The sequence below is a fragment of the Bos taurus genome, chromosome 6 (genome assembly GCF_002263795.3).
Source record: "Bos taurus isolate L1 Dominette 01449 registration number 42190680 breed Hereford chromosome 6, ARS-UCD2.0, whole genome shotgun sequence".
Taxonomy (NCBI): Eukaryota; Metazoa; Chordata; class Mammalia; order Artiodactyla; family Bovidae; genus Bos; species Bos taurus.
In genome coordinates, this window is record NC_037333.1 from 21,762,223 (window position 1) to 21,790,104 (window position 27,882).

General features: G+C 43.6%; 1 protein-coding gene across 4 annotated transcripts; it reads left to right on the forward strand.

Annotated features, from left to right (window-relative positions):
* On the forward strand, nucleotides 1–27,393 carry BDH2 (3-hydroxybutyrate dehydrogenase 2). Of its 4 annotated transcripts, XM_024993201.2 has the most exons (12): nucleotides 1–48; nucleotides 2,130–2,331; nucleotides 3,260–3,351; nucleotides 4,393–4,471; nucleotides 6,430–6,526; nucleotides 8,465–8,521; nucleotides 8,934–9,042; nucleotides 17,709–17,769; nucleotides 18,979–19,092; nucleotides 23,908–23,966; nucleotides 24,553–24,645; nucleotides 27,042–27,393. In XM_024993201.2, exons 3-12 carry the CDS (start codon nucleotides 3,280–3,282, stop codon nucleotides 27,093–27,095), a joined length of 795 nt encoding a protein of 264 aa, XP_024848969.1. In that variant the 5' UTR covers nucleotides 1–48; nucleotides 2,130–2,331; nucleotides 3,260–3,279; the 3' UTR covers nucleotides 27,096–27,393.
* The last annotated feature ends 489 nt before the right edge of the window (nucleotides 27,394–27,882 follow it).

Here is a 27,882-nt window from a genome sequence, read left to right on the forward strand (position 1 = left end):
CTTGCCAGCGCAGTGATCTGGAGGACGCCATGAATTTGCTGCTCTAAAGTAAGTTTCCCGATATATTAAAAAAGAAATTTTGGTGGCGGGGTGGGGGTGGGGGGCGGGGAAGGAGAGTTGTAATTTTCAGATGTTACTTTGTTCTTCAGGATTAGTTTTAGCCGTAAGTTCGGAGTAAGGGGGGATGTTTAACAAATTTGAATCTCTGGTAAGTTTTTCAAAATAGCCAAAGGAGTCTACTGTAGACATCCTTTCTCCGGTTCGTCAAGAATTCCTGTAAATGATCTGTGTCTCTGGACTCTGCATTCTTACTGCGGAGGGTGGGGGTTCAATCCCTGGTCGGGGAACTAAGATCCCATAAGGAAGGTGGGCCAAATAAAAAAATTAGCACTTAGATTCTAATATTTGGAGTAAGCAATCCGTCTTGTCTGATTTTCACGTTGAATTTATTGAAAGTTGCCTCATTTCGCTATTTCAGATTATGTTTGCACTCATTTTTCCAAATAAATGTGTCTTCGTGTAATCGTTCAGTTTATCTAGTTATAAGGCTTTGGCTCTAAAATCTGACCCCAGAAAGACAGGGAGGACAGCTTGGAGGAGGCCATCAGTGAGCAAAACAGCTGCCCTGTGCTTCAAGCGCTTTTACTAAGCGCTTCTCTTGGTGTCAAAGCTTCCTGGCATGTGCCTTCACAGGGCCATGGGCCAAAAGTCACTGATGACAGCAGTGTAAAGTAGCAGCTTTTTAATACATCATGCTCAGGATTGGGGGCGGGTAAGGATTATTGGGGTTTCTTACTTTCTAAAATATTATATTGAATGTTTAACTTAACTTTTACCATGGTTTAACTTAAAATGTATCACTCATGTAAGAAGGAAAAAAAAACCTAAAATTGCATCAAAGTAGGTCGGCCATTGTGAAAGTCCTGCTTCTCCGTCAATCACAGAGCATTAGTGAAGTAGTAAGCTAGTCCCTGGGGGTAGTTCTTAGAACCACGCGCTGTCAGTCAGGTCCTGCAAGAAACTTGACTCCTAGAGAAAGTTACACACGCACGAGTTTTATTAGAGGAAATGCTGGTGTGGGGGAAAATAAGGAGGGAACTGGGGCTGGGAGAGTCGTCAGACCGCGAAGGAACCAGGGAGTGGACGAGGGGCAAAGCGGGGTGCGCGCATCCTGCTTCCCTTGCAGTCCGCGGGAGGAGCGCCACGGCAGGCGGGAGGGGCTCGGCGTGTCCCCGAGCTGGGTTCTCCTTGGCAGTCCACCGGAAATGGCCCGGGGGCGGTGGCCTCGGCACAAACTCAGAGATGGGTTTCAGACCGCAGCGCTGGCATCATGATCAGTTACGGGTACCAATTCCGCGGAGCCGCAAGGCCCTGGCGCCCTGTGAGGATTTAGAACCACAAGGTCTTCTCTGTATCCAGGATCAGGAGGCCTGGGTTTGAATTCCTAGCCGTAAAACACTAGGCGAACCACGTAATCTCTTTGAAATCAGTGCACTGGCGACCAGGCCCTGGGTCAGCTCTTAAACACTCTCTTTCACCGCTGCTCTCTACCCCTTTATTTGTCCACCGCCTCTGCACGACTGCAGTTTCCTCCGAAGGAAACCCCCTGCTCAGTCCCTCCCCAGGCCTACTCTCCAGTGAGCTTTCCAGAATACACATCTGGTTCCGTCATGCTCTCAAATCCTCCAGTACCGATTGCCCACAGGAGTACCTAGCCCTCAGCGTGGAGAGCTGGGACAAAGGTTGCAGGCTTGAAAGTGTATGCGAGTTACCACAAAAAGCCAAGGTTGGCTGACGAGAACAGAAATAAGTTCAAAAAGAAATGACTGGATCATGTGAGCCCTCCAGGCTAGACTAGCTAGCTCTCTGCACTCTTTATCAGACAGGTAATGAGCAGACTTGGAAGGTTATTTTGTGCATGTGCTATTTGTTAGCTCCCCCAACCCCTACCCTTTTCACTTTATAAAAACTGGAAAATAAAACTCAAATTCTTAGCCTCTGCTGCTAAAACTGGCCAACAAAACATGGGCTGAAATTTCAGAGGAGGGCGTCCTCCCAAAATAGAAAAGCAAGGTCTCTGAAAGACTTCTGTCTTTTGCTCCTTTCCTTCTCTTTTGCCTGGAATGCAGATGTGACGTCTTGGGAGAAAGCAGCCATTTTGTGCCTTGCTGTGTGGTCAGAGGCATACACTAAGAACTGCAGGATGAGAGAAAGAACTCGGTTCCCTGCAGACAGCCTCATTTGATCATCACCTGACTCTTCACTACCTGTAACCTCATCACTAGCCTTTCCTGTCACCCTGCGATCTGTTACAGTCCAAGCATTGACCAGGTATCTTCTGTAGATCCTATTTCCCCTCTGTCAGACGTCCTCAGTCCTCCCTTTTAAAAATCACTATTTGTGTCTGTTAAAGTGTTACTGCTGAATGCTCAGACTTGAATCAGCAGCACTGTGGGGTAGGATGTTCACTTACGGAAGAGTCAGGAGACCTGACATTAGTCCTGTCTTTGCTGTTGACCAGCTCTGTGACCTTGAGCAGGTCAGATCAGTTCCCTCAGATGTAAAAGGGGGGCTTGGACAGGCTCTAACTTTCCAACTCTTATTTTTCAATGACTTTCTGAAGCCAACTGTGAAATCGTCCCAAGAGACCCGGAAAAACCACAGATGATTGGTAGTACAGACCCCAAGAAAAGTGTACAAGGGAGGAAGCAAGGAGCAGTCCCAAGTAGGGAGGACCCACGCAGTGTTTGCAGGGAGGGGCAGCGGGGAGAACGGTGGTGGGCTGTATCAGCAGCAGGGGCTGAAACTACCTGAAGATGGCTTAAAGTCTGATGTCTGTCTGTCAGTTACCACTTCAGTGTGTGATAGTCGCTCAGTCATGTCCGACTCTGTGACCCTATGGACTGCACCCCTCCAGCTTCCTCTGTCCGTGGGATTTTCCAGGCAAGGATACTGGAGCGGGTTACCATTCGCTTCTCCAGGGGATCTTCCCAGCCCAGGGATCAAACCTGTGTCTTCTGCACTGCACAGATTCTTTACTGACTGAGCTACCAGGGCTTTGCTAAATGTTTTTATATGCAAAGCTAGGCATTTAGGGCAAGCATTCTTGGAGATTGATGGGGATCTTCTCAGGTGGTGGGAATATTTGACAAAGGTGTGTGTCTTCAGGGTCTTAAAGGAGTCTGTTGAACCATTCCTTCTAAATGTTACTGCACAAGGCCATGGGCTACAGTATAAGCCATTAAATACATGTCTGTAGATTAAACTGCAGGTTCCAGGATGGGTCGACTTGATGGGAAGGTCATTGTCCTGACGGCTGCTGCTCAGGGGATCGGCCGGGCAGCCGCATTGGTAAGTTGTTGTCTTTTGTTGCTTGCTTACTCACTTTTGTGGTACAGAATTCTGGGGCCAGGTACCACGGTTATTTAGTTCTGCTCTTTTTTTTTTTTCCTTTTGTGCTTCTGTTGTCCTAAGTTACAAAAAAGGAAAGTGACTCCTCCGACTCCAGGCAGATGAAGGAATGAATACCTCACATTTATCCTGTGACATCACTGATAACCTTTGAGCTGAGAAACTTGTCTGTCTGCCTTAGTTTCTCTGCACCATAATAAAGTCACTGAAGGGGCCCTACAGAAGTGCATTGTTTTCTGAAATTATGTCAGTTCAGAGGCAGGACTCCAGACTTACAAGACTATCAAGTTATCTTTGCCTTCTAATTTGTATCAACTTCTCTCACATGAAACCCCCACCTGAGCTAATAATCCACTTTTATTAAGAGGAAAAGTGTTGAAATAACCCATTTTTCTTTTATTATTTGGATTTTAGTCACTGCTCAGAAATAGAATGCAGACTGTAAAATCAAAGAAAGGTAGTATTTTGAGAGGTGTTCAATAACTGAATCCTAGTTTTTTAAAAAATATATTTATTTGGCATTACAAAGTCGGGCTTCCCAGGTGGCACAGTGGTGAGGAATCCACCTGCCAATACAGGAGACACAAGAGACTCAAGTTTGATCCCTGGGTCAGGAAGATCCCGTGGAGAAGGGAATGACAAGCCACTCCAGTATGCTTGCCTGGAGAATTCCATGGACAGAGCACCTGGTGGGCTACAGTCCATGGGGCATGACTGAGCAACTGAGCACACACACACACACACACACAAAGGGACAAAGTCAACTGGCAAGCACAGTGTATGTCACATTGTTCTAACTAATGATAAAACAGACTAAAAATGTGAAGAACGAGGTGAGACTAGGTAGTGTGAAATTTCACCTATTTCTTGGGGAAAATAATAGCGACAATAAGATAAAGGGGAGAGGCTAAGTGACTCTCGGTTCACGAGAGCAGTTTAACCAAGTAAACAAAGGATTTATTTGTGTGTTGTGTCTACCAGGCTTTTGCAAAAGAAGGTGCCAAAGTCATAGCCACCGATATCAATGACTCCAAACTTCAGGAACTGGATAAGTACCCAGGTAAGCACCTCCATAGCTTGATTTTGACATTGGAGTCTACAAGGGATTATAAAGCATTAACACTTTACATGTTGAAAGAAAATTCCTTAGCTGTTCAGCTCCACGGGCCTTCTTTTTAGAGCCAGATTCTCTGATACCCAGTTTGTATTCTGTGAGCCTGCAGACAAAAATCTGTACACTTAAATGTATGAATGAAGTTTTTAAGGTGCATATTTAAAATTTTTTATTTATCCAACATGTCAAAGGATTCAATAGCTAATTATGAAGTCAGACATGACCATTTAACAGTCATTATGACAACTTCTTACTTCTGAGCCCCCCTCCTCTAAGGGCAGCAGTGTCCAAGAGAAACATGATGTTTGTCACAGGCATAATTTTTTCTAGTAAAATATACATTTAAAATGTTAAAAGAAACAGGTGAAAAGTTTAAGAATATATTTTATTTAACTCAATATATCTAAAATACTGTAATTTTAACGTACTCACGATCAAAATTATTAATGGGGTATTTTACATTTTTTTCCTAAATCTGTGAAACCTGTGTGTATTTTACACTTAACAGCATGTTTCCAATCAGACTAGCTACACTTCAAGGGCTCAGTAGCCACATGCAGCCAGTGGCTACTATACTGGAAACAGCTCAGCCCTAACATTACGTATCACAACCAGAGACTCTAAGAGATTATTTAGATGTTTATTACCCCTTATACTATGGGCTTCCCTGGTGGCTCAGACAGTAAAGAATTCGCCTGCAATGCAGGAGACCCAAGTTCTATCCCTGGGTCAGGAAGATCCCCTGGAGAAGGAAATGGCAACCTACTCCAGTATTTTTGCCTGGAGAATCCCATGGACAGAGGAGCCTGGTGGACCAAAGTCTACAGGGTTGCAGAGAGTCACTCAGGCATGTGCGATTACCAGTTTCTTTCTACCACTTACTACATACACCACACTGAACCTAGCTCCAATATCAGAGAGGTTCAGGTGACTCTGAAAGAAATCAGAACAGAGCACTTATTTAGAAGTTGAATGGAACAGGTTCCATGATCAGCACAGATCAGTTCACTGACCTAGTTGTCTGCACTGGCCTAGTTAACTGCACGAGACTATCTTGAATTGTAATTCCAACAAATCAAGCTGTTGGAATAGAAAAGCACAGCACAAAGGAGGCCTTTCTGAACCTCGGTTTCAGTCTTCCCTTCTGTTTATAAACTTTTCTTTCTATATCCAAAACAGAATGATGAACCATGTATTATTAAAAAAAAATAATAAAAATAGTGACTGCTGCTTCCGTTCGAGAATGTTCAGGGGGTTTTGAGTAGCTGGTGCGGTGTGTGTCTCTCACACCCCCATGCCAGATCTCTTGTGGCCGGTGTTCAAGTGTTTCATCCCTTTGTCTGGCCTCTCATTTCTTCTCCTTGTAATTTGGTGCAGAAATAAGTGATGATAGCTTTGGCCAGCAGAGTCATTTCTGAAAAATAATAGAATTAACATAAAGGTAAAATACACAAGTAAAAACAATACCTTATCTACCGCCCCTGCCTTTACCCTTCACACAGACAGAATCCAGCATCACTGTAGCAGGGACTTGGCCTCTGGGGGAAAGAATGGGCTGAAATGAGCTGACTCACAGCGATTACTGCTGGCTTACTGAGAAGCATCTGCTATCGATCATCCGCATGTCACTGTGAAGTCTTTATTCAGAAAAGACCTTTATCATTCAATTTAGAGACTAGAGAGAAGGGGAAGAAGAAAGAGAACTGTTATTGGGAGGTCAAATAGGGAGACTTCAAGATTTTTACTGATAGTCTTAAGATTATGAAAACCCTACGAATGGGCAGTAATCCTACGAAGCCTACCATACAGATATTACCATCTTCATACTTGGAAATAGCTGAATCTTCAAAGCTAAGCGTCCTTTACGGAGACAGGCAAATAATGCCCTTTGTTTTATATTTCAGGTATTCACACTCGGGTCCTTGATGTCACAAAGAAGAAGCAAATTGACCAGTTTGCCAATGACATTGAGAGACTTGATGTTCTCTTTAACGTTGCTGGGTAATTCACAACTTTTCACTTCCACTCTTCTTACAGAAAGCTTTCTGCAACTCTCACACAAAGAATTTTGATAAAGCAAAATTATTCATTGTGAACCATAATATATTCCTTGGGGAATATGGCTAAAATTTTGGACATAATTTTTATTACAATTAAGATCAGCAAGTAAAACAGCCGTAGACATTGACATAGGCTTGGGGTCTACAGGCAGTTAGGGTCACTCAAGGCACCAGCACTAACATGATTCCTCTTTTCAAGCCTGGTACCAGGCTCATGCCAACGGACTTGTCACTGATGCTCTACTAAGACTGATAAAATAATATGAAAAACTTTTCCAGTAGAGTGTCTTTAAAATGACCCTCTATCAGAGTACATTTAAAAGAAGCCAAGTACTCAGATTATTGAAATGTGAATGTCCCCAATTTTTTGGCACATTGGCACCCCACTCCAGTACTCTTGCCTGGAGAATCCCATGGACTGAGGAGCCTGGTGGGCTGCAGTCCATGGAGTCGCAAAGAGTCAGACACGACTGAGCGACTTCACTTTCACTTTTCACTTTCATGCATTGGAGAAGGAAATGGCAACCCACTCCAGCGTTCTTGCCTGGAGAATCCCAGGGATGGTGGAGCCTGCTGGGGTCTCACAGAGTCCGCACAACAAGCAACTTAGCAGCAGCAGCAGCAAATTCTTTATACCTCCCAAGCTCAGTGTTTCTTACTGGGACAGTCAATCCCAGCAAAAGAAGGTTCACGTTCTACCTTTATACACAACACGAAGAGAATGGCTTAACTGAACGTCATGGGGGTGGTACCAAGCTTCCTGAACCACACATGTAAAGCTAGAACTGGAGCAGCTACATGTAGATACAGCCACCGCTGGAACCCACTCTCCCTTCTCAGACATATCAGTAGATGTGAGTAAATAGGATCTCAGTAGATACCTTCCAGATGTCCCACTTTTCTTAGGTAGTGTTACATTTATACTCCTGCATTGGTAGAGGAATCCTAGAACATTCTAATATAGTTTTATGGTTCTATCTAATCATGATTCATAGTGAAAAAAAAAATCTCTGCGTTCATAGTTTATCATATGTTACAATGTATGAAAATTAAACTAGAGCAACAATTTGTGATGATCTGGTTTATAAATAACCTGCTCATCCCTCATATGAGGATATACACAGAACCGTGGAAAAAACAATTAGCAAAATTAGTTTTTGAGCATCTGTTAAGTTTTCAGCAACCTAAAGAATACAGAAATAGAGCGTGTGATTCTTGCTGTCATTCAGTTGAACTGGAAATACAATGGTGCATAGGAATCAGAACCAACAATCTTTTATAATTAATTACATAATTTTGGTCCGGGGACAGTGAAATCAATAGGACTCAAGTGTTTAGAAAGCTTCCTTGAGGAAATGTGACTTCAAAAGAGTGAAGTTTATATTAAAGGTTTTGCTTTGTTCTGCAGTGTTTCCTCAGTATGTTAGAACTGTAGAGTAGGAGTACTGCTTTGCTACCCTGAGATGTTGAGACTTGTTTCCTTGAGTTTAGATTTCTCCTTGAGAATGTTAAATTTGTGCCACCAGAGGGCGCTCTTGAAATAGTAGTTAAGCATTCTATTCTCCTTTGTTTTTTATTTTTTTTAAATGGGTTTCCCTGATGGCTCAGATGGTAAAGAATCTCCCTGCAATGCAGGAGACCCCAGGTTTGATCCTTGGGTCGGTAAGATCCCCTAGAGAAGGGAATGGCAACCCACTCCAGTATTCTTGCCCGGGAAATTTTCCTTGGAGTTTTGATTTCCCTTGAGAATGTTAAATTTGTGCCACCAGAGGGCGCTCTTGCTCTTGAAATGATCGTTATGCGGCGTGTTCTCATTTGTTTAGCTTTGGGTTTGGGGTTTTGCGGGTTTTTTAATATGTATTTATTTTTGCTGCATCAGGTCTTGGTTGCAGAATGCAGGAATCTTTCATCGAGGCCCACGGACTCTCTACTTGAGGCAAGCGGGCTTAGTTGTCTTTAGCATGTGGGATCTTAGTTCCCTGCCCAGGGATGGAACCCACATTTCCTGCACTGGAACCTGAATTCTTAACCACTGGACCACCAAGAAATCCATGTTTATTTTTAATGACAGTGATTTTCCTGTGCAGTTGGTATAAAATTTCTTACGTTTCTTAGTTTCCAAACTCCTGCTTTCTTTTAAAAGAAGTTTTTGGTCTTAAACTTTTTTAGCTTATGGTGTTAGAATACTTCACCTAATGTACTAAGTGATACTAGGTTTGACTTGTTAATAGTCTTGGTAATGGAAGGGACAATGGTCTAAGCCAATAAAGAACAATGAAAAGGATAAGGAAATTCAATAGAAGTTTTTTAGGATGATCATTTTCCCCATTGCTTAATCACTCTTCCAGTTTCGTCCATCACGGAACCATCCTGGACTGTGAAGAGACAGACTGGGACTTCTCGATGAACCTCAACGTCCGCAGCATGTACCTGATGATCAAGGCTTTTCTTCCTAAGGTAAGGTGACCAGCATCGCTAGCATAAGCACCAGGAAATAAGTGGGTCTCCACACTGGACATCCAGAGAGGATCCCCAGTCTGATAATAGCTCACATACTGACTAACCTGTATTGAACATGTATATCAAGACATTTAATAGAAATGAACTCGTTTAACTTTCCACTTCATTCACTCAAGGGCTATGGGCCAGGCTGCATTTCAGATGAAGAAGGCATCAGAGAGCTAAACAAAGTCCTTTCTATAATGAAGGTCCTGTGTTTGAGGGGTGAGATGGGACACTATGTCATCAAATAAACGTATAACATGTGGGATGGTTGTGAGTACTATGAATTAAAAAGATGCTAGTTTATCAGAGAGGTCCAGGAGGGCCTCACTGAAAAAGTGTAACTTTCATAGAAGTCCCAGGGGAGTGAGGGAGCCGATGGTTCAGCTATCTGGGATTGGCAGCAAGGAGGCTTGTGGGACCAAAGCAGCCTGATGAGGTAGGTGCTGCTTTATCACATCCAGTGTGTGGAGGGATGAAGCTGGGGGGTTAGATAACTTGCCAGAAGTCATGTGACTAGTCAAAAACTAGCCATTTAACTAGGAAGTGGTTACAGCCGGGATTTGAACCCTAGAAGCTGGGCCCCTTCTTTCTTTCCTTTCTTCCTTTATGGCTGGAGTGACTTTCTGTCGCTATGCAGGGGCTCTGTCTAGTTGCGGCGAGCTGGGGCTGCTCTCCAGTGCTGCTGCAAGGTCTTCTTGTTGTGGGGGCTTCTCTCATTACGGAGTACAGGTTCTGGGTATGCGGGCTTCGGTAATTGCGGCTCGCCAGCTTAGCAGCCGTGACGCACGGGCTTAGTCACTTTGCGGCATGTAGGATCTTCTCAGACCAGGGGTTAGTCCTGGCTTGTCCCCTGCATTGGCAGGCAGAGTCTTAACCACTGGGCCACCAGGTAAGTCCTGGGTCCCTTCTTGAACGTCAGTGTCTAGACACACACTCATTGCTTTTCAGTACCCTGAGTATTTGCCTTGCACTCCTGCTCTCAGCCGAGCCACAGAGGTACCAGCAAGGTGAGAGACAGCGTGTGCTAAAGAGAATATTCCTCCTGAGTCTGCTGCCCTCACATTCACCAGCCTTCACACAACTCATCACTGTTTTAAATTTATTTTACAAAGAAGCATGAAGTGCCTTTCAACTGAGAGCACCACACTACGTGCTCTGGGGGAGGGGAACAGAAACATGAAAAACACTGACTTCAGATGAGCTTATGAGCCAGCAGTAGCAGACTGCACAGGCTCAGACAATGAACAAGGTGGACTTTGCACAGAACAGGCTCAGTTCAGGGTTGTAAATTGAACCCTAGTGAAATGCAGAAATGCTGGGCTCGAAGAAGCACAAGGTGGAATCAAGACTGCCAGGAGAAATATCACCTCAGATATGCAGATGACACCACCCTTATGGCAGAAAGTGAAGAGGAACTAAAGAGCCTCTTGATGAAAGTGAAAGAGGAGAGTGAAAAAGTTGGCTTAAAGCTCAACATTCAGAAAACTAAGATTATGGCATCTGGGCCCATCACTTCATGGGAAATAGATGGGAAAACAGTGGAAACAGTGTCAGACTTTATTTTTGGGGCTCCAAAATCACTGCAGATGGTGACTGCAGCCATGATATTAAAAGACGCTTACTCCTTGGACGCTTACTCCTTGGAGGAAAAGTTATGACCAACCTAGACAGCATATTAAAAAGCAGAGACATCATGACCTTTGCCAACAAAGGTCTGTCTAGTCAAGGCTATGGTTTTTCCAGTGGTCATGTATGGATGTGAGAATTGGACTGTGAAGAAAGCTGAGCACCGAAGAATTGATGCTTTTGAACTGTGGTGTTGGAGAAGACTCCTGAGAGTCCCTTGGACTGCAAGGAGATCCAACCAGTCCATTCTAAAGGAGATCAGCCCTGGGTGTTCTTTGGAAGGACTGATGCTAAAGCTGAAACTCCAGTACTTTGGGCACTTCATGTGAAGAGTTGACTCACTGGAAAAGACTCTGATCCTGGGAGGGATTGGGGGTAGGAGGAGAAGGGGACGACAGAGGATGAGATGGCTGGATGGCATCACTGACTCGATGGACATGAGTCTCAGTGAACTCCGGGAGTTGGTGATGGACAGGGAGGCCTGGCGTGCTGCGATTCACGGGGTCGCAAAGAGCCGGACACAACTGAGCGACTGAACTGAACTGAAATGCAGAAGAGCTGCCCCTCTCCACCCCAGCTGGGTTAGATGACTGGCACACTGAATGCTGCCCCAGCCCAGGGCGGGAGATGAGTTTTTTGATGGCAACACAGTTGCTGATACTTTGCTGTGGACATTAAGCCTAATGTCAAGAAGGATACAGAAGAAAGCTAAAAGGAAAATTGGAGAAATTGACTTAGTAATGAAGGAACTTTTTTAATCTACTTCTTTGCGTCTAGAAGGAATCTTTGGATTGGCCCTGGTGGCTCAGATGGTAAAGAATCTGCCTGCAATGCGGGAAACCTGGGTTCAATCCCTGGGTCGGGAAGATCCCCTGGAGAAGGGAACAGCTACCCACTCCAGTAGTCTTGCCTGGAGAATCCCATGGACAGAGGAGCCTGGTGGGCTACAGTCCATGGGGTCACAAAGAGTTGGACACAACTGAGCAACTAACGTACACATGAATGTTGAACTAGCAAATTTTTAAAATATATACATTTTAAAGACTTTGTCCTTTTAGTTTTTCTTTTTGGCCAAACTACACGGCATGCAGGATCTTAGTTCCCTTTCAGTTCAGTTCAGTCGCTCAGTCGTGTCTGACTCTGCGACCCCACAAATCGCAGCACGCCCTTTACCAGGGATCAAAACTGCATCCCCAGCAGTGGATATGCAGTCTTAACCGCTGGACCACCAGGATTCCCAGGATTGCATTTTTTTTTTTTTTTTTGCCTGTTTGGAGTTCACGAGAATCTGAACTGGAGTGTATTTCTTGAAGACTTGAAGACTCATGATCAGAGGAAAAGCAAAGGCTATGGTAAAAGAGCAAGCTTGGGTCAGATGGATAAGCCTGTTTCATGTGTAGGCGGCACATCTGTACACCGAATGTCTGATAGACACTGGGAAGGATGTGGGTGTAAGGTACAGTGGAAGCCAAAATTTAGACTTGTTAAGTGTTCACTTTTAAATATCAAATGCTAACTTTCAAATTAGTGAGTTTGCCTATGAGGTAAAGCAACTTAACAATAATCCATGTGAGCCAGTGACACTCGTGTGTAAAAAATCCCAAGAGATATTAATGACTGGGATGAGAAATCAGAAGTCACTTGTCAAGTGACGCTAACGGGCCTGACCCGGGATTTTGGAATCAGGTGTTGGAAGACCTTAGGCAGGCCTGAGCTCTGCCCCTAAGTCGCCACGGGACCTGGGAGATGACACTCCCTCAGCATCTGTTTCTTCTATTTAAAATGAGGGTGACAGATTCCACAATCCTTTCCAGCCGTAATTATGTTCCTTAACTATGATGCACATGTACCGGCTTAGAACTTTCCAGGGGAAGCCAGAGTTTGCAGTCTAGGCAGATTTGTAAGGTCAGGTGGTCAAAACACAGGAATAATACTGGAAATTTTTGTTCATGAATTATTGTTGTTGTTCAGTCGCTCAGTCGTATCTGACTCTTTGTGACCCCATGGACTCCAGGGTTCCTGAATAAGCATACAGAAAACCATTCCAAGACTGAAAGAGCACTGAAAAAGCAGAGAACGAATTAAAAATACTGTAAAAGGAGGTCAGTGCAGAATCCAAGGCCCATCAGAAGAGAAGATCCATTACAGCAAGGATCCGGGAGTGTCTTGGATATTTGGGGGTTTTCCTCCTTTGCTGAATCTTAGACGGGTCCCTCACACATTGAGGTGCTGACCAGACATTTGCTGGATGAAGAAATGAATCTTGGTTGTCAGTCCGGGTAGAGGTCATGCATGGAATCACTGAAGACAAGCCAGGGTCTGCCAAATTTAGGAGCTGAGCTCTGGTCAGTGAGGACAGAAGAGCTCACAGTAGGCTAACTAGATATAGCCAGAGGGAATCTTTAGAGATCTTTGTAGCACCTGCCGGAGTCTCTGAGAAGTCAAAGCTTGACAGCACAACCATGTCCAGGCACTTCATTTTATTGTTGCACCTGCCAGAGAGGAGCACTCACAGCAAGACAGCAGGTGCTGAGCTGGTGGTGAGAAGGCAGCGTGGGAGGAAGGCAAGGACTGTGGGTTCTAGAATCAGCCGGCAGACCTGGGCTAAGCGCATAGTCCAAGGGTTAGAGGGCAGCAGTAACATGTCCCAGGTGACTGTATTCCAAAGCACTGCCTGGGGAATTTATTGCATTTCAGAAGATCGGCGACTGAACTTATTCAATAGTCTGTCTTTATATATTAAACTGTGTGTGTGTGTGTGTGTGTGTGCTCAATCACGTTATCATGTCCGCGTCTTTGTGACCCCATGGACTATAGCCCACCAGGCTCCTCTGCCTGTGGAATTTTCCAGGCAAGAATACTGGAGTGGGTTGCCATTCCATTTTCCAGGGGATCTTCCCCACCTAGGGGTTGAACCCACGTCTCTTGTGTCTGTCTCCTGCACTGGCAGGCAGATTCTTTACCACTGAGCCACCCAGGAAGCCCCAACTGGGCTACGTATATTCCATGGGCTTCCTGGGTGGCTCAGTGGTAAAGAATCCACTTGTCAATGCAGTAGACACAGGAGATGCAGGTTCAATCCCTGAGTTGGGAAGATCCCCTAAAAAAGGGACTGGCCACCCACTCCAGTATTCTTGCCTGGAGAATTCCATGGACAGAGGAGCCTGGCGGGCTACAGTCCATGGGGTCACAAAGAGTCAGACATAACTAAGTGACTGAGCAGGCACAGCACATGTATTCCATGTATATTAAAAATGGATTGTATATTTCAATTATACCTCCATGAAACTGGGAAAATTAATTAAGGCAGGTTATGTTATTTGCTAAAATGGATAAGAAAATAATTTTAAGGCTTAGTTTTCAGCACTGTTATACTTTGCTAATTTTCCTGGTCTTTTATTACAAGGACTCCTCTTTATTATGACCCTCTTTATTATATAGACACGCAAGTTGAGTTAAATAGTTTCTTTTTCTGCCACCTTGACCTCACTGGGTCACCTCAGCCTCTCCTTGTATCCCTTTAGTCCATCCAACATAAGACCTTTGGTTATTTTAGACTTTCTGCTCTTAAGTACAGTTAGTAGCTAAGTATCAAAACAGAAAGTAAGAGTGCCAGAAGGAAACACAGAATCTTGGCAAACTCATCTCCGGGTCATTGAACCACTCGCCTTCTCCATTCCTCACCTCTCTGGAAGCTGCTGGAGAAACTTGCGCCAATGGAAGTGACTTTTTTCTTAGAGCCCTTTCACTGCCTACAGAGACTCCTCCCCCGTAGAAACTGCGTACTTGCCTTTCATAACAGAGCATGTCCTGGTTTTCCTCCCTGTGTCCTCCATTCCCCCAGCACTTATTCTGACTCTTCACCATCTCCGCCTTGTTCCGTACAGCCATCCCCACACCCTCTGATTTCAATAAGTTGGTGCCTATATTACCACCAAAATCCTGACTTTCTCTGCCCACTGATGCGGAATAAATAAGTACAGAGACAGAGCTTGGAGAAAGTAGGAAAATGGCTTTAATCTCCAGTGGGCCAGGAGGAGAACACAGCAGGCCACGACCTCAAGAGCTGAGCCCCCCACGTGCGGAATCTGAGGGCATCACATAGACTGGGCTCGCAGTTTGGCGTGTGTGATAAGGAGCGAAGTAGTGAGAGTGTTGCATTCTTTTCTGGTTTCAAAACAGTCAGAGCTGGCATCAGGTAGCCCATAATTGGGCCTGGCAGTCCAGTAATCAGGTCCATTTGCCTGTGGTTTATCATACTGCGGCCCCTCTTTGAAATGCAAAAAGCTACAAGGGGTAGTCTGCAAAAGAAGGGGGAAGGTAAGCACCTGGTCCACAATGTAATTTACATAGAGTTAAGGGGCAGAAGGTGCAGGTTGTAATTTACATAGTGTCTGGTTAGTTTTGTGAGATACAGACTAGTAACCGTTGCAGTTAAGCCGAGAGTGATTAACTCTTTCAGGCCCGTTTACGTTCCTTCTCTAGTCTGGTCAGTTTCTTTTCCTTTCCTTGTTCTCAGCAGAGGAAAAGCTTCATTGCTATTTTTGCTGCAACACCCATTAGACAGGCATTCTCTCCAACTCTCACTTCTTCCCCCTCAAACCTTCATGGGTGGGTACCCATGTGAATCTGCATGCAGTGCAGGAGACCCAGCTTCGATCCCTGAGTTGGGCCTGGAGAAGGAAATGGCAACCCACTCCAGTATTCTTGCCTGGAAAATCCCATGGACAGAGGAGCCTGGTGGACCACCGTCCATGGGGTCGCAGAGTCGGACATGACCGAGCGACTGACACTTTCAGACTACCCATGCCCTTGCACGGGTGTGTATCTCTTGAAAACACATATATGTCTTTTAATTAAGTATAAAGTGAAGTGAGTGAAGTCACTCAGTCATGTCTGACTCTCTGGGACCCCATGGACTGTAGCCCACTAGGCTCCTTCGTCCATGGGATTTTCCAGGCAAGAGTGCTGGAGTGGGTTGCCATTTCCTTCTCCAGGGGATCTTCCCAACCCAGGGATCGAACCCGGGTCTCCTGCATTGCAAGCAAATGCTTTACCGTCTGAGCCACCAGGGAAGCTGGCAATTAAGTATAAGTTCCTCTGAAAACATTTTCAATTCATAGCAGCTTTTTTTACTGATGTACCCTTTTAGGTCTGGGGCAGAGCTCAGCCATCTGCACTTGAACCTAGCCCCTCACAAAGTTTCGATTTATTAAGTGTACTGACTGGCTGCTGGGTACCCTGTCTAGGAAGACAGAACAGTCACACACCCTCCTTTTAAGACCTTCACACTTTCCATGGGGGATTCTGATGGAGGTATTGTTGGGTAACACTGCCTTAGATGGGGTGGGGGGTAGAGCCCTCACTGCAGGCAGCCAGGTCCCAAGTCCCATCCGAGTTACCTCGATTGTCTCCACCTCTGTTGCCCACAGACATCTCTGGTCTCTACCCTTGAGCCGTGTCTGACTCTGCGACCCCATGGACTGCAGTCTGCCAGGCTCCTCTGTCCATGGGATTTCCCAGGCAACAATACTAGAGTGAGCTGCCATTTCCAACTCCAGGGCATCTTCCTGACCTACACTGGCAGGCAGATTCTTTATCGCTGAGGCCCCTCATTTCCTAAATCCCTGCATCATCTTCCAGTGATCCCCTGTACATGAGACAGGGTAATTTTTCTAACCTGCAAATCTGAGCATGCCACTCCCCTCTGCATTAAACCCCTCATTGTCTCCACCGCATTGCCTTCTGGTTTAAACCCAAATTCCTAAATTTAGCCCCTTTGGCCTCTGCAGCTTTCTAATATTCCAGCCTTCAAAACATCAGCCATCCTCTGCGTGCCCCGCAACCTTGGCTGACTCCTTCTCGCCACACCCGACTCCTTCTCTGTGTCGGACTCTGCAGACATGGAGATGATGCACGATGGTACAGGTGGATTTTTGAGTTTAGAATGAAGGAACTACTGCTGAGATAACATTCCTGCTGCAGATTGTATCGGCTACTTGGATCAGACTGGTAGTTCTACAGGCAGGCCGGGACTGAGTCGTCTGTCTTTGAATCGCTGGTCGTGACTCTGTATCTGACCACAGTAGGTAGTCAACAAGAATGTGATACATGGTAAGAGTTTTCCATCAGGAACACACAGTAACATTAACATTCATCAGCCTTTCATTTAGCTCAGGGTCCCTTCTTGGTCTTGCCGATGCTCTTATGCCCCAGGAAGGCAGTAACCCCTTGAGTAAAGTTCCTGCCGATGTATACACAGGCCGTCAGTTCCCGGGAGTGACTGGGTGAGACCATTAAAGCTGCTTCACGGTGCTTAATGTTAACTGTTAATAAGGTAGCTCTGCAAACTATAATAAATGTACATCTTTTATTTTGGGCTTCCTTCGTAGCTCAGTTGGTAAAGAATCTGCCTGCAATGTGGGAGACCTGGGTTCGATCCCTGGGTCCGGAAGATTCCCTGGAGAAGGAAATGTATTCTTGCCTAGAGAATCCCATGGACAGAGGAGCCTGGAGGGCTACAGTCCATGGGATCTCAAGAGTCGGACACAGCTTAGCGACTAAACCACCACCACCACATCTTTCAGTTTAGTTCTTATTTTTGGCCGTGCTGGCTGTTTGTTGCTGCATGGGCATTTCTGTAGTTTCCGAGAGCGGGGGCCACTCTCTAGTCACTGCACACAGGCTTCTCATTGAAGTGGCTTCTCTTTTGCAGGACACAGCAGGCTCTAGCTCACTTGGGCTTCAGTAGCTGCAGCTCCCGGGCTCCAGAGCACAGGCTCAGGAGTTACTGTGCTTGGATTTAGTTGCTCCACTGCATGTGGCATATTCCCAGATCAGAGATGGAATCCACATCTCTTCTTTGGCAGGTGGATTCTTTACCACTGAGCCACCAGGAAAGCACCAAATGTACATCTTTTAAAGAGGTAGAATTTTTAACCTACAGAATAGCATGTTTTGGGGGGTTTTTTGTCTTTGTTTTGTTTTGGCAGATGCTGGCTCAGAAATCTGGCAACATTATCAACATGTCCTCTGTGGCTTCCAGCATCAAAGGTAGGCGTGTCTTCCTCTGGGAATCATGACCCATGGACTGACACATCTTCAGGAGCTTAAGGGTTTGGGGAACAAGCACAGCAGAGATCATGTAACCCACACATGAGTTCAAAACTGCTTTTTTTAAAACTGGAATTAAGCACCAAGCCTTTTGCCTTAAATATGAACCAATCATGGAACTAAAGTTTGCTTGCTTTGCCCTCCTTTTTTTTCCCCCTCTAAATGGATATAGAAATGAAGATCAAAATGGGGGAAGGAAACATTTATCCATTTAATTAATCAAAAAAGATGTACTGAACATCCACTAGATGCCCCTGACCCCAGAGAATCCACAGCCCCAAAGGGGGAGAGAGATGGGGAAGCACACGTCTTCTGCAGCGTGATAGGATTACAACAGAGCTCTGCACAGAGTGCCCTCGTGGTACCAGAGACGGACCTCTGCCTGTGGACTGGGGAGAGCTGCACAAAGATGTGTGAGCCAGCCCTCAGCGAGAGGTCAAGCTGCAAACACGTCTGTGATGCAGACATGGAGATGATGCCTGATGGTACAGGTGGATTTTCAAGTTTAGAATGGAGGAGCTACTGCTGAGATAACATTCCTTCTTTCAGCAAGGATACACAGTAAGCCCTCCTGGGAGAGAAATACAAAGAAATAGGTTTGGTTGAGTTGTGTTTTGTTTCCCTTTGATTTATCCTTGTTGTTTGTTTGTTTGTTTGTTTTAATTTGGAATCCACCTAAGAGTTCTACCAATTGATGATGAAAAGCTAAGGGTACAGCTCTCACTTAAATGTAGCATCTCAACACAGAAGTCTCACCTGAATTGTGCCAACAATGATACTATGTCCCCAGATTCAGAAACTAGCCCTATTAATGGAGAAGAACTGATATCAGTTTTTTAAAAGGGTGGAGTGTGAGGAAGCAGGACAGTGGTCTCCTGCTTCCTAAAGGAGACTGCTTTTTATTTCTTCCTCCCCTCCTTCTCAGGTATGATATGCCCTGGTGGCTCAGTGGTAAAGAATCTGCCTGCAATGCGGGACGCCCAGTTTCCATCCCTGGATCAGGAAGGTTCCCTGGAGAAGGGAATGGCAACCCACTCCAGTATTCTTGCCTGGAGAATCCCATGGATAGCGGAGCCTGGTGGGCTATAGTCCATGGGGTCGCAGAGAGTCGGACACGCCTGAGTGACTAACACCTGCTTTCCTTCTCAGGCGTTGTGAACAGGTGCGTGTACAGCACAACCAAGGCGGCCGTGATCGGCCTCACAAAGTCCGTGGCTGCAGACTTCATCCAGCAGGGTATCCGGTGCAACTGTGTGTGTCCAGGTGAGCTGGGCACTGTGGGACCGTGAACTTGACCTTTCTGACCTTCTGGCTGCCGCTCTGAAAGGCGTCTATGCAGGCTAGTTTATCACATGTTGTGTTGTCACTGGGCAAAGGGCGAAAGAAAAAGAGCCTAGGCTAATAGAGACACAGATGTAGGAACAAACACGGACACCAGCGGGAAGAAAGCAGAATGGGCCCAACTGGGAGACTGGGATTGACATACATATACTACTATGTATAAAAGAGATAGCTAAGGAGAACCTGCCGTATAGCACAGGGAACTCAACTCATTGCTCTGTGGTGACCTGAATGGGAAGAAAATCCAAAAAAGAGGGGATATATGTACGCATATAGCTGATTCACTTTGCAGTACAGCAGAAACAGACACAGCAGTGCAAAGCAACTATACTCCAGTATAAAATAAAACAATTTTTAGAAAGAGAAAAAAAAAGGGGGTTATTAAGATAATAGTCCAACGGTAAGTTGGGAATAAGACCCTAAGTCATTAGGAACAACCTGCAGATGTGTTAAAAAGCAAAATTCAACCAAGTAAATTTGAAAATCTAATTGGCTGTATTCAGTGATTCATAAATCAGGTGGCATCCTGTTTAGCAACTAGATGGATGCTCCAAGGAGTTCTATACAAATGGAAAGTTTTTATGGAAAGGAGGATGGGGCAAGGAAGTCATTGGCAAAAGAAAAGAATTTTCTAGGCTGTGTTCGTGTTAAGTTGCTTCAGTCGTGTCCAACTCTATGGGACTCTAAGGACTGTAAGCCTGCCAGGTTCCTCTGCCCATGGGATTTTCCAGGCAAGAGCATTGGAGTAGGTTGCCATTTCCTCCTCCAGGGGGATCTTTCCAGCCCAGGAATTGAACCCACGTCTCTTACATGTCCTGCAATTGGCAGGCAGGTTCTTTACCACTGTGCCACCTGGGAAGCCCTATTCCAGTCTAGGGAGGAAGGGATGGCGTGAATTTTATCATACAGATTGCCTCTTCTTCCTCCGGGGGGAGAGAGGGCCCATGAGGCCGATACCTCACTGGGTGCCGACCAGAAAATTCCAGACTGGTTGATTAAGATTCTATTTCTGGTAAAGACTGAAACTGCAGTTAGGTTAGGCATTAAATACAGGTTTGGTATCATGGGCTTTAGCACAAATGATGCCATTTTGATTTAACAAATCCAAAGTATTTAAATGCTACTTGTGTGGATGGGGGCCATTCTAAACCCTGTGATTAACAGTCATAACTGGCCTGGGCTTGGTGTTTTGGAAGCAGGCCAGGATGATCGTCTCAGAGAAAAGGCGAAAAGTAGGCTGTACTCCCAGCAGAGCAGGAAGGAGAAGGAGCCTTCGGACACAGGGAGCCACTGAGGCAAGTCAGTCACCTGGGGTGGCCCATAAGCAAAAAGGAGGGATTAATACCTTCCTTTATGCTATACAGAGGGGGTCGGCAAACCGTGGTCTGCAGGCCAGATCTGACTCACCATCTGTTTTGTAAACACAGTTTTATGGGAACACATCTCACCCAGTTTGCTTCTGTACTGGTTAAGTCTGCTTTCATGCCAAAGTCAAAGCTGAGTAGTTGTAACAGACCAAATGGTTCTCGAAGCTAAAAATACTTTCTCACTGTTGACTAAAAAGTATGCTGGCCCCTCATGTAAAGGAAAGGAGAAAAGGAGAGATTATTATTAGTAGAAAGGACATTTATGTTTATACTATACAGCAGTCTATTAAGCGTGCAATAGCAGTGTGCCTAAGAAAACAATGTGTATATCTTAATTCAAAAACATTTTATTGCTAAAAAATGCTAACCATCATCTGAGTCTCCAGTGAGTCATTATCCTTTTGCAACAGTAACGGCATAGATCACTGATCACAGATGGAGGGCGGTTCCCTCCCACAGAAGAGGAAGGCAACATATGTATACCTATGGCTGATTCATGTTGGTGTTTGGTAGAAACCAACACAATTCTGTAAAGCAGTTATCTTTCAATTAAAAAATTAATTAATTTAAAAAAAACGAATACAGTAATAATGAAAATGTTTCAAATATTGCAAGAATACCAAATGTGACACAGAGACACGAAGTGAGCAAATATTATTGGGAAAATGCTGCCAGTAGACTTGCTCAAAGAAGCATTGCAAAGACCTTCAATTTGTAAGAAATGCAGTACTTGTGAAGTGCAGTCAAGCAAAGTGCAGTAAAATGAGGTCTGCCTGTTCAGGGTGCTGAAGAGGAATTACCAACTTCCTCTCTGAAACCAAATTCAGTATTGCATGTCCAGAATCAAAGTTTCTCTTCGTAGTTCACAACTGCTCTCGGGGGGTGGGGTGGAGAAGCATTTCACAATGACCCGTGGGACCTTTCCAAACCCGAGGGGCACACCAGAATTCGGGGAAGGAGTTGATGGGGAGCACTGTGTATGGTTTGGAAAGCAACACAGGGGATTCTGATGGCATCCTTCACAGTCTCCCCTTGGTTGAAAACCACTGACTTACTAGAATAAAGGGGTGAAGCTACCAAGTAACCTTCAAGCCGCAGAATTTCCAAGATTGAAGTGTTCTGTTTAATTTTTCTTGGACCGGAAAGGTAAACTCAAGTAACACTAGCCAAGAGGAGGATCAGGACTCTCCCGGCAGTCCAGTGGCTAAGACACTGCGCTCCCATTGCAGGGGTCCCAGGTTTGATCCCTGGTCAGAGAACTAGATGCCACATGTCTCAACTGAAGATGCTGTGTGCCACAACTAAAACAAATAAACAAACAAATGTTGTTTTAAGAAAAGAAAGAGGAGGATCTGACAGGAGAGACACAGTTTTGCTAGGTTTTAACATACACACTGGTGATATTGTTGGCTATTCTTGGTGCCATTTACCCAGTGGAATAAAATGTCTAATGATTTGGAAAATGTGGTTGTTTTAAAGCTGGACTTTTTGGAAGGCTGGAAAATATATCCTCACACTGTCTGGGACAGGGAACTAGCTTTGACTCACTGAGCCAGTCACAGAAGAAAATGTGACAAGGAATGAGAGTCTGGGATGGTACTGATGGACAACACTTCAACACCAGACTGGTGTGGACGATGGCAGCGTGCGTCAGTCTGCACGGGGACTTGGCGGAGTCAGGTGGCTGGAATCGAGGGAGAGGACTAGGCTTTCCTCTCAGCCTTCACGTGTTGGTTGCTCAGTCGTGTCCAGCTCTTCAACCCCTTGGACTGTAGCCTGCCAGGCTCCTCTGTCCATGGGATTTCCCAGGCAAGAAATACTGGAGTGGGTTGCCATTTCCTTCTCTAGGGGATCTCTCTGACCCGGGTCTCCCGCATTGTAGGCAGATTCTTTAGCGTCTGAACCACAAAGGAAACCCTTAGTCATTAAGACCGGTCACATGTAAGATATGGTGCGCATCTGCCCCAGTGGGCAGCAAGAATTTTGAAGAGGTTGTCTTGAGCACACCGTTGGTAGAATTGTGGACTCTAAGGAGGCTGTTGATGAGGCAAGTGAGGAAAATATCAGAAATTGGATAGAGAGAGATTTTTATTATGTGGTGTAAGAATTTCATCAACACTATTGCCTGCAGTAACTGTGAAGGGTGGAAAATGTTCCTGATGAGCCAGGCGATATAGCCAAGGCAGCAGCCACCCATCCTGTGGAAGGTTCCTCCTGCTCACAGTAAAGTGTGAGAGCAGAGAGACAAGCTAAGGACAGGGCTGTTAAACAGCAAGAAGCCAGGATTTTTAGGTTTCAAAGATTCCCAGCCTCTCCAGAGAAATGGCAAACGATAATAAAATTAAGATTCTGGTTCTGAAGGAGGGAGATAAACTGATTGGGACTGATGTACACACACTACTCTATATGATGTAGATAACCGAGGATCTACTGCATAGCACAGGGAACTCTACTCAATACTCTGTAGTGGCCTCCAAGGGAAAAGAATCTAAAAAAGAGTGGATGTATGTACACGTATAACAGACTCACTTTGCTGTAAACCTGAAACTAACACAACGTTGTAAATCAATTATACCCCCATAAAAAGTTTCAAAAGAAAGAAATTGTTTCCGAGCAAACGTCCAATCCCTGACACGCCCAGGAGCATGGTCTAAGGATGGAGCTGAGGCTATGACTGTGAGATCATTTTTTTATCACCTTAAAAGGATCGTGTGGTCTTCCTGGAGTAGTCCTGCCAGCAGAAGAAAGGCTCTGTAAAGAGAATTTGCAGATCACAGAAATTAACAAAAATGCCTGGGAACTTGTTCTGTAAGGAATGTGAACTAAGTGGGATTTTTTAAAAAAAATTTTTTTTAATTCATTTATTTATGGTGCTGGATCTTCATTGCTACATCTGATAGCTCACAATTTAAACATTTTTAGTCATTTTCTTGTTTTAATTAAAATAATTTAAAGTTATATTTTTTTCAATGAGAAATATGAAACAATGGTTAAAATAGGAATTTGAAACCAATGAGAATTTCAAGATAATGAGGAAAATGTAGAGCCACTTAAGTTATCCATAAAGTATCATGTGAATGTGATGAGACCAAAGTGTGTCCTGGGAATGCTGGGTGCTTCACCAATAATCCCTGCCTAGTATGACAAAGAATAATAGCTTGTGTTTTTGAAAATCATAGAAACATTATTAAAGAAGTTATAAGACTGTTAAATAAAAGGGCAGGCAGGTAGAGGAGAAATTGTCACTCCAAGTCATGAAGAAAAATTTCACTGATCATTGAATTATACGGAAAGCAAGTTTAAAGTTTAATTGCCAATTTCTTTTTCAGTCTAAGTAAGTAACCAAGCTGAATGCCCTCCTTTTATTTAGGAACAGTTGATACCCCATCTCTGCAAGAAAGAATACAAGCCAGACCAAATCCTGAAGAGGTATAGCTACTGTTTTAAATTTTTAAATCCTGTGGTTTAAAAAAAAAATTCCGCTTCCTTACCTAGAGTAGACAAATCCGTAGAGACAGAAAGGTTGATGGGTGGTTGCTAGGGGGTGGGAGAAAGTGGGTCGGAAGTTGTTTTATAGGTATGGAGTTTCAGCTTTGCATGATGAAAAGAATTCTGGAGATTTGTGCCACAATACTGTGGATCTACTTAACACTGCTGAACTGTACACTACACTTGGTTATGATGGTAAATTGTATATTATGTGCATTTTACCACATTTTAAAAAAACATAAAAATGCCCTCTTCTTTAGTACTAACTTTCTGATCTGTCACGGTGTCTATAGGTTTTAATATAAAACAAATAGTTTGAGTAGCTTGGGAGTTACCATAGTCCTGTTTGGTCTACAGTTAATGATATTATCAATAATGATATTGTCCTGTATCCTGTATCATGCATACTTAGTCAAGTCAGTGGTTCCTTTGTAGATTCCTCTTGCCTTTGACCTCCTACAGGTGTTGCAGGAGCATTCATAGTTCAGCTCACATCACCGATGTCCAATATGGTTTCTGGTTACAGGCACTGAGCGATTTCCTAAAGAGACAGAAAACAGGAAGATTTGCAACTGCAGAAGAAGTAGCCCTGCTCTGCGTGTACTTGGCCTCTGATGAAGTGAGCACTGTTCCTCCTGGGGGGTTCATTATCCTCAATCACGTTTGGCCACAATTTGCTGATCAAAATAATGTAATTTAGGACGTGATCACATATAGGTGCTAAGATGTTGCATTTACAAAGTAGGGATAGGTGCTGACTTAATTTGCTTGACATTAAGGCCACTTTGACTTCAGCCACCAACTTATCCTCATTCAGCTTTACATGTTGCTAAATCTGATAGCAAATGAAGCGGTGAAAGATTGAAAAAAAAATTCAAATTGCTCAATTTAATTAAAATTAAATGGCTCAATTTTATCATTCTTTTCAAAAATTACCAATTTGGGAAACAATATAATGATTAAGCAGTGACTTAATGTAAATCAAACCAGTGAACCTCCAAAACTGTGAGAGCTTCAGGTAAAATGGGGAAAGGGCAAATCAGATTTGTGTCCAAGAGGCAAAGAATTAGCATCTGGTGCTTTCAGTTTTATTAGTGATTTGTTTAGAAGAATCCCCCTACATCCTCCTTTTTGCCCCTGTGAATTCTTACTTGTTTATATTCATGTATGGAAATTCATAGTTCTGTCTCTTTCCACTTTGCATGTATTTAGTAACCAGTTTCTTCCTTATTGGCTGCTGTATGTTTTGTGTGTGTGTGTGTGTGTGTGTGTGTGTGTGTGTTACTCGCTCTTTCCGACCCCATGAACTGTAGCCTCTGTCCATGAGATTCTCCAGGCAAGAATACTGGAGTGGAGTGGATAGCCACACCCTTCTCCAGGGGATCTTCTAAACCGAGGGATTGAACCCGGGTCTCCTGCATTGCAGGCAGATGCTTTAGCATCTGAGCCACCAATGACATACAGTTGTGAAAACAGAAACTTTTTTGTTAGAAATATTTCCTATAAGGTATAGAGCACGAAAACATCCCCTGTGTTTTATGCCTTTGAGTAATAATCAACCAGGAAACTAAAAAAAGAAAAGCAGAGGTAGGTGGGAGTAAGGAGGTGTGTTACTGATCAGTCAGCATCTCCTGAATGAAACTTGTACACATCCGGTAGTTGGTGAGTGTGACAAATGCAGAGGTTGAAATGTTTTAGCGACAGAGTAGTGACTACTTCTCAGAACTATTTGTAGCAGTTTTTCATAGCTGAGAAAACTGCTGGACAGATTGTGATGGAACCAGTATATTGACCATTTTGATTTCTCTGAATCCATGTCTTCAGAAAAGCTCGTTTGATCTGGGGGTACTGCTGATAAGCTAAATTGCCCTGATTTAGCCAGAGCTTCAGATCAGATCAGATCAGTCGCTCAGTCGTGTCCGACTCTTTGCGACCCCATGAATCGCAGCACGCCAGGCCTCCCTGTCCATCACCAACTCCAGGTTAGCAAATATTTGGGAACACTCTGGCTTGAAATACACAACAAAAAAAACCTTTGCCTTTTAAAAAGATCCTGAGGAGTCCATATGTGATCAGACAGCCTGCCTTTTAAAAAAACTAAGTGAAACTGGGGGCTGTTTCTTGGTAGAGTGACTACTAACCCATTCATTTACCTAAATACTTTATATGCTCAGTTTTCATATATTGTACTTTACAACACTCTGTACTCCTATTATGATGTCTTTTCCTTCCTACTTAGGTTTCAGATGTATTTAAAACTAAGAGCACAGATTTGAGTCTTGATTGTCCATTATCCAAAGGTTTAAGTTAGACTATTTCTAAATCTTTACCACAAGAATCACTTCAGCTTTAATTCTTTGGAAAAATAAAAATTCTATGGGAAAAAAACCCAGAAATTTTTAAACTCCTTTAGTTTTGTACAGATTTAGATATCTGAAACTAGTATAAATTGTTTTCTTGGTGAATAGATTATAGTAATTATTATTCATATAAATTTTAAAAAATACATTTAGTGCTATTCAGTTCCTGGAATTAGCCATGTATATTGATTAACTAAATGTACATCTTTTTAAACAAAGTTCTGTTTGGTGATTGACATGACCACTTTATGACTGACACATTTTATGATGTTCAAAAGTTTATTAGTGGCATAAAACTCAGCTAGTTTAGAATACTTCTGAGTTTCAAAATGAAAATACACTATTTTAGCCTATGCTTTATCCTAATTCAGGGAATGGCTCCGTATCACAGAATTTTAATTTTCTGATTCTGATACCAAACACTCTTAGAATGTGACATGCATTCAGACACCAGCAAGAATCCAGTTAGCCCCAGATCATGAGAACACTCAGCAGTTTTAAATCATCTGGAATTTAATTCAGATTTTTCTAACTGCTCTTTGTTAAGTGAGATTTCCTAGTACTGTGAGAATAAACTGTTCAGCTGTCTCAGTCAGGAAAACTGAAGAAACACAACCTGGCTAACTGTTTGGTCTCCTTGTCTTTACCACTGCAGTCTGCCTACATCACGGGGAATCCTGTCATCATTGATGGAGGCTGGAGTTTGTGACTTCAGTCAGGGTCTCCCTGCTGGGAAGGTGGGCCCTTCCTGACCACAGTTAACCTACTTACGAAGAAAACTCACCCATCCTCTCTTTCCAGTTAACGGCACATCAATGAAAATGAGACCTTTTGATGATGTCATTGTTCACAAGAATCTGAGTCTTTAAATACATTAATCTCTTTCTAGTCTGTTCTGAAATCACTGTAGTTTGGTGAGATAATGAACTCACTGCAAAAAAGAATATTTTAAGAATAAGCCTCAGTTTGTAAGCATGTAAAAATTAAAATGTGAATATGAAGAAAAATAGTTGTTTTTTTTTAAAATGGTATTCATTTCTATTTTATTTCTATTTCCCAACATTCAGATATTTTTGTACAGTTCTGCACTGATCTCTATGTGGGTACTCATTTTAAAATTTTACACCATTATAAATGAACACCAAAGGTATAAAGGAGTTTGGCCTCAGTAACCAACACCTAGAGGGTTTTAGGTTCAGGACTACATATTGTTGATCTGTTATGTAAAAGAAAAATAATCATAGATATTTATACTTAATGGATGCCCTCACTTTTCTTAGTACTTTTTTTAGTCTAACTAAAAAATCTTTATTAAAAAAAGTAATATTTGACATAGGCATAATAAACATATAGTTAACTAACACAGTATTTCCAGTTTGAGGGATAATTTTTAGATTAAGTATAGATTTCCTCACCAAATTCTGACATAGCAGATAAGAGAACATTAAACTTAGAAATAGTTTCTGGATGAATAAATAGAAATGAATTATATAAGA